Source organism: Penaeus monodon, chromosome 36 (assembly GCF_015228065.2).
Source record: "Penaeus monodon isolate SGIC_2016 chromosome 36, NSTDA_Pmon_1, whole genome shotgun sequence".
Taxonomy (NCBI): domain Eukaryota; kingdom Metazoa; phylum Arthropoda; class Malacostraca; order Decapoda; family Penaeidae; genus Penaeus; species Penaeus monodon.
Window position 1 is genome coordinate 27,500,277 of NC_051421.1, and position 7,500 is coordinate 27,507,776.

At 45.1% G+C, this 7,500-nt stretch overlaps 1 protein-coding gene across 2 annotated transcripts in view; it reads right to left on the minus strand.

Moving 5' to 3' along the window:
• LOC119595490 (glutamate receptor 2-like) overlaps nucleotides 1-7,500 on the minus strand; it is a 10,789-nt gene that overhangs the window by 2,012 nt on the left and 1,277 nt on the right. For both annotated transcript variants that reach the window (XM_037944616.1, XM_037944617.1), the window contains exons 4-9: nucleotides 2,434-2,592; nucleotides 2,068-2,156; nucleotides 1,854-1,963; nucleotides 844-1,058; nucleotides 534-689; nucleotides 257-363 (exon numbers count right to left, since the gene is read on the minus strand). In XM_037944616.1, the coding sequence (XP_037800544.1) occupies nucleotides 257-363; nucleotides 534-689; nucleotides 844-1,058; nucleotides 1,854-1,963; nucleotides 2,068-2,156; nucleotides 2,434-2,592 (836 nt within the window). The remainder of the gene's footprint in view (nucleotides 1-256; nucleotides 364-533; nucleotides 690-843; nucleotides 1,059-1,853; nucleotides 1,964-2,067; nucleotides 2,157-2,433; nucleotides 2,593-7,500) is intronic.

Below are 7,500 nucleotides of genomic sequence, written 5' to 3' on the forward strand. Positions count from 1 at the left end.
ATGGCGCAAGCAAACTGACAAACTGACTGAGGCAGTCTGACAGTCGTAAATACTCACTGAAGACTTCCTTCATAATGGCTGTTCATTCTAAACTCAGTATCTCATTGTCCATCCAACCATCGCACTATCTATCTACTTCACCAACTCATTTTTCACTCAGTGCCTACTGAATGGCCAAAAATTAATGATGGTAAAATATTGTATTTTTACGAAGAAACTGGGCTTTCGTTTTTATGTAAATGTGAAGCTCACTTACATTCGGTCAATTTTGGGTTTGAGAGGAGAGCCTTTGGGAAATCCCAAGGCATTGCTTGTGCCGCCCAGCAACCCGTCCACTGATCGGTACACTCCGCAGTAGCCGTTCTAGGTATATAAAGAAAACATATAGCTTAGTGTTTCCTTAGAAGAAAAGTAGAAAAGGAATATGAAGTTAAATCGTGGTTTACGATCAGCGGTTTTGTCCAATATTTACGCATATACACACTTATACTCATACCCCCCACCCACCCACAAAGAACGTACAGCAATCATACCTTCGTGAACGAATCGTGGAGGAGTTTCGTTTGGCCGTGGAACGAAGAGATGCCCGTCACTTCTCCCATGTAGACCTCCTTGATCGCAATGATAACGTCGGTATTCACCCGCGCCTTCGCCCGCAGCCTAGCTAAGGAGCTGTTCGGTTCGGCGCCCTTTAGGGCAAAGGAAATCGGCAATTGGTAAGGAAAACGGGGAGAATAGTGGTACGAAAGAATCGAAGGTTGAAAGTGACCGTGTTGATAATGTACAAACATCGAGCTTTTACCGAAAACAAACAGTCCTGCCAGTTCGAAACGTCCCTCTCACCTTAGTATAGTGATCAGCCAGGCTTCCTTCAATGATATATAAAGGAATGTCCGTCTGCAGGAATTCACTGATGGTAGTGAAAGGTAAGTTAACCTTGGGCAGAATCAGCATAGCCTTGAGGTTGGAGCGGTACACCGTGCTGATGATGAGGGCCACAATGAGCCATACTCCTGTCAGCGTTCTTACTGGCACTCCTCGAGGATTCCAAGGCACGGCTGAGGGCAGGAGAGAGCGGGTGTTGTGATGTGAAAGGGAATAGGGAAGGTCTTTTATTGGCGTTGTGGTGGCTATGATTTTCCCTTCCTCCCCCTCCTTTTTCTCTCTCCCTCTCCTCTTCTATTTCACTCTCCTCTTCTCTCTCTCCCTCCTTCCTCTTTTCTATCTCTTCTTTTGTTTCTCCCTCCTTTTCTCTCTCTCTCCATCCTCTTCTCTCTCACTCTCTCTTTTTTCTCTTCCCTCTATTTCTTTCTCTTCTCTCTCTCTCTCTCTCTCTCTCTCTCTCTCTCTCTCTCTCTCTCTCTTTGTGTGTGTGTGTGTTTGTGTGTGTGTGTGTGTGTGTGTGTGTGTGTGTGTGTGTGTGTGTGTGTGTGTGTGTGTGTGTGTGTGTGTGTGTCTTTTCCTCTTCTTTCTTTTCTCTTCTCTTTTCGTCTCTCCTTTTCTCTCCCCTATTCACCTCCCCTAATTCCTCGTCTCTTTGTTTTGTTTTTCTCTTTACGTTTACTGTAAGTTACCCTGCACAATCATATCTAAACAATAATGATAATGACGTATACGGAAAATTGACTGGATAGATAGATAGATAGATAGATAGATAGAGAGAGAGAGAGAGAGAGAGAGAGAGAGAGAGAGAGAGAGAGAGAGAGAGAGAGAGGAGAAGGAGACAGATAGAGAGAGAGAGAGAGAAAGGGAGAGGGAGATAGATATATATAGAGAGAGACGGGGGTGGGGAGCTAGGCAGACACACACATGGGCAGACAGACAGCTTAATTAAAACAAAACAAAATTATTACAAAGCAAGATGAGGGAGGAGAACATCCACAAGACGTAGTTGTAGAGATCCTGTGCCAGAGTCCTTCGTACCACGACAAGGTCTGCCTCCTCGAATTCCTCAGGTGTGTGCCTGCGTGAAGGAAGAAAATGGATATTTTTCTTTCTTCATCTTTTATTTTCCTCAAGAATATTAATTACTAATTTATTACTATCATTCTATATAATCATCATTACAAATCCTGCAGGAGTTTCTTGTAGCCGAAGTGGACGATTGCCAAGGCGCCGCAGATCCCCAAGGCAGCCACGAAAATGAGGAACCACATCTAAGGTCCAGGGGGTACCAGATGCGTGTCAGTATGAGATAAGGGTACGGTTAGATAAGTAGGATATTTGAGCCCTTAATTGGGTTATTAAACAGAGAATTTATGTTTATTTTGTCAATTATTATTATTATTTTTTTAGCCGTACTCGTACAAAAAGTCTGAGATAAGTTTCATTACTTTTCACTGAATGAATCGATCAGTGTGCGGAAAAAAAAATCTTTCCTCAAAACACCTATCATCATTACACATCACAAAATACAAAAACCTACACACATACCCAGGGTGTATAAGGCTTGATGAAACCCGCCATGTCGGCCTCAGGGAATGGGCGCTTGAAGATGAGGTGTTGTCGGTCCATGAGTATGAATTCGCTGAAGTCCATCGCGCGGGAACGCTCCTCGGACACGCCCACTGGCACGATGGTCATGTCCACCTCCTGGCCGGGGGTGAGGGGATGATGGTTAACTACTGATGATAATGAGGATTGTGAATCTTTGAATAGACCATGTGTGTGCACATTATTGTCACTTGTAAAGTGTTATTAATTATGTACATGTATCAGTGTTTATATAATGTGCAAATGCTCTTTCTGTAACATATTTACCCATGCCTACTTGATTTCATTTACAGGTAAACATGATCACATACACTTGAAAATTATATACACCCTAATAACGTTACACCGATATTCGCCTCGAGCCGTCACTGAGTAGTCACATGGCCCCATGTACTCCCAGTATGTCAGTCAATCAACGGGGGCTAATGCCGACATGGGCGCATAGCCACATCCACCATTTGTTTCCATCCACGGGGGTCCCTCATAGAGAACCTCCAGGCAGGCCCTTAATCCACCTCTAGCTCCTTGTAACAGGTCTGGTCGAGCTGCCCAAGCCACGACTTCCTAGGTCGTCCCACATCCAACCAGGATTGATTCATGAAGAGACAACTTGATGGGCAGGGTCATCCACATGAAAACGAGCTGGGTGCCCATATAGCCTAAGTTGGCGGTCACAGATTATGCAAGTAGCAGGTCCCATGCCATTCTCACATTGTAGCTGTCAGATAGACACATGGTCCTACTAACTGCATCCCATGGTCCAGTGCAGAGACTACAAAGCACTAGTGTCCAGGTTTCGCTTCTATAGAGCAAAACTGGCCACATGAAGAACTTTAAGACACGTAACTTGGTCCTTCTGCATAGGTACCGACATCTCCAAATGCTTTTGGTCGACGGCGTTCAAGCTCCTGCTGCCGTCTACTGCGCACCAAGGAATGGTGCAAATTCTTTCTGGTCTGACAGCCCAGAAACATGGACTGTGCAACCAAGGTATGTAAAGCTCTCAGTGCAAGCATGTATTGCCTGAACAGGTTCTCCTGACAGCCCCCCCCAAAAAAATTCTGGATCTTGCTCTTGAATCAGGAGACCTCTAGTCTCAAGGGCTTTGTTTCATTGTTTGAATGCATCAAGAGCCACCACCAGATATCTAGAGACTCAAAGGATAGTACTATCACCAGCAAAGTCCAGGTCCGTGAATTGATGTTGCCCATTGTTGCTCCCCAATGACTTACATTATCCAGTGCATGCAAGTGTTGAGGAGTGTTGGTGCAAGGACACAGCCTTGACTCACTCCTGAGTTAATAGGGAAGAAGCTTGACACGCCCTCACCAAACTTTACAGTGCTTTCAGTTCCAGGATATATGCCACCTTCTTGAGGTTGATGCAGGCTGCAAGCAGCCCATGACCATATGCACCATGGCATTCCATGGTGCTGAAAAAGAGTGAATCTAGATTGCTCTGATCTGTGCTGCAGTAGGCGGTCATGGATCCATATCAGAAGAATGTGGGCAAAAACCTTGCCTGGTATACTGAGCCCAACTTGATCTGAGATGATCTGTCCATTCCACTGAGTCGACTGCAGTCATCTGTGAGGAAGGCATTTCAGTTTCCCAGGTAACCAAGATGAAGGCCATTTACTAAGAAATTACCTTCAACCTCCACAGCAAGATTCCTAATAAACTGTCCCTTGACCTTTCTCAGCAGTGTCCGAGCCCTGATACAAGGAATGGTGGAAATCCTGATTGCTATTCAGTTGAGCAATGTGACACACATCTATGGCTTCCAATGTCATCAGTAAAATTAAATTCTACCTTACCCTCGAGCGTTCGCCAGTGGACTCCTGTGATGCATCGAGTGTTTCTTGCTTAAAGGAATCCTACTGTCTGGTTTTTGAGCTCTGTGAACTGATCAGAGACTGCTGTGGCAAACCTCCAGACATACTCCTCCTTCAGTCTGTCCAAGTCCAAGCCTAGGGTGGCCACTGGAGAGACAGAGAATTTTGAAGTTGATCTGAAGGGTAGCCACAACCAGTCTATGGTCAGTACCGCAAGCACTTGACACTCTGTTAACCTTGCAATTCTGCAAGATCCAGCGAGTGCTAACAAGTATTTTGTCACTCTCCTTGGCCACAGTGCCCATATTGCTATACCATGTCCAGTGATGTGGAGTGCTGATCCTAGGAGTCAAAAATCCTCAATCTTTGGAACCTGGCAAATCCCTGAAGAAACTGTCCTCACTACTGAGATCAGCTCCCGTGCCATGAAGACCGAAAGATATCTTGTATCCAGCTCAATCACAGCTGGATACCACATTGAAGTTGCCCAGTACAATGAGAATGTCTTGCCAGGGACTTTTTTCTACCACAGATATGCGTTTGGTGTAGAATGCCTCTTTCCCATCGAGTTTGCAAACATTGGTAGGAACATATACAGCAATAAGGGGCAGAAAGCCAAAAGAATGCTACAGTTTCAATCCAATAATACGCTTGCCAACCGGTTTTACCTCTACTACCTATGGTTGAGGTTAACTGGAGATGGCTATGGCTACTCCCTGGAGATGGTAACCATAGCCACGGCCTGACCAGTAGTAGGTTTACCCCCACATACTGACTGTGCTGCTGCCAAATCTTCTCACCTCTAAGAGGGCAACCACTTTATCTCTATAGTGAGGGGTAAAAACTATCATTCTGTTGCAAAAACCAGATGTTCCAAGTTCCTACCTGGATAGCCTGCTTGAAGCTAAACCTTAGTCAGTTGCTCCAGGTGGGCGCCACCTCTGCCACCCCTGCTGACATTGCAGCGTTAGTTCCTACGGTTTCTAGCAGTGTCAGTTACTGCAGCTCCTACAAGTGTTCCTTTAGCAGTAAGCTCTCATGTCAACCAGGCTGTTCCTACAACTGTTCCTGCAGCAGCCAGCTCTCCTGTCAACCTAGTAACAAGTGTTCATGCAAGGGCCTGTCCTCCTGCCAATGTAGATATTCAATGTGTACCTGCTGTTGCTCCACCCACTTCAACCTTTTACAAAGAAACCAGTCACATCATGCAATCTTGCACATTATCCAGGCATCATGAATCAGTCTCTCCTCATCCTGTTTCAGGGGAGATCTAGTCTTCTGAGGAAGGAATCTTTTCTCACTACCCCTGCTATTAAATCCTCATTTGATGATTACATGCAACAGCAATAATGAATCCTCACCATGATGAAATTTATCCAAGAGTCGCATCTCCAGGGCTAGCAGAAGAATGTCAAAGAAAAGAAGAGCAATGTGAACAAGTTGAACAGCACAGAAAAGAGGACAGCAATAGGTTCATGGTGTTCATTCAGATATTGTCCGTTCAGCCATGTGGCATGGTCGCTCAGCCTAAATGAAGTTGATGTGTGTTCACACTTGTGCTCAAGTCATCATTGGACCACATTTCACAGCCAGCAGTGTCAGTTCCTATGGCTCCTACAAGTGTTCCTGCAATAGCCAGGTCTCCTATCAAGCAGGCTATTCTTACATGTGTTCCTGCAGCAGCCAGCTCTCCTGTCAACCGGGACACAAGTGTCAGCATGAATACTCCACATGTACTTGCTCCAACCACTTCAACTCCTATGCCTACAACTGCTACTTTTACAAACATACCAGTCACATCAATTCCTCTTACATTGCAAGCTAATGCATCATGTCAAGCGATTCAACAATGGTGTCACAGATGGCAAAACTTCTGAAAGAAGATTGATCTGCAGATGTCCCATGAGAAACAGCTAATCTAGTTGCAGATGTGTCTCACTTGATGTGCAGAGGCTCTTGGCATCCCTCCTGAAATGCATCTCACTGTTGACAAGGTACTCGAGAGTTTACAGTCACACTTCAAAGGTTTATGCAATGAGCCTCTCTGGGGAACTGCTGTGTTGAAAGACCTTCAGTGAATTCTATGTATGGGTTAAGAACCTGGCAGAGGATTTGACCTGTGCTCCAGTGATCCTGTTACTAGTGCTGAAACACAACTGAGGATAGTTCTACTCATGGGCATCAAAGATGAAGAGCTGGTGCAATGTCCCATCTCCTTGGATGCAGATACTTCTCCACAAGCCTTCATAATGTGTTGCAGATCATACAAAACTGCCAGGACAACTTCTGCCATCCACACATCACTGAGTCTAGGCCTCAAATACTTCTTGCCAAGTTTTGTCACCGCCAGCATGATCCCACAAAGTACCCTGTACTGACTGTGCCATAAGGGTCAATGGGCCAAGACCCCTATGTGCCCAGCCAAGGATATCTAGTACTGTGCCTGCAACAAAACAAGTCATTTCGAAAAGTCTTGCAGGGCATTCAAGAATTATGGAAGAGCTTCCCCTCCTTCATCAAGGACAAATGGCAACTGTCGTCGCATGAGTTTAACCTCATTTAACAGGTCTCTGAAGCCCTTCAACATGCATCTTGTCCATGGCAAGAAGACTGCAAAAATCCAAATATTATCGGACACAGATGGGTTAAGAACCTGACAGAGAAAAGTTGACTTGTATTCCAGTGATCCTGTTGTTTGTGCCGGGACACAACTGAAGATTTTTCTACTCATGGGCATCAAAGATAAGCTGGTGCAACACCTCATCTCCTTAGATGCAAATGCTTCTTTACAAATCTTCGTAATGTGTTGTAGATCATATGAAGCTACCAGGACAACAGCTTCAGCTTTCCATGCATCACCAAGTCAGCATACATTCCGACGAGGATCAACAATGAGAAAAGATCTCACATACTTTTTGCTGGTCTTGTCACCGCCAGTGTGATCCCACAGTGTCCTGTGCTGACAATACCTGTCACAACTGTGGCCACAAGGGTCACTGGGCCAAGACCACTAAGTGCTCAGCCAAGGATATCCAGTGCCATGCCTGCTACAAAACAGGTCATTTCTAAAAGTATTGCAGGTCATTCAAGAAGGACAAGGGACACAATAATTATGGTAGAGCTTCCCCTTCTTTATGAAGAACGAATGGCAAGAAAACTACAAGAATCTAGAT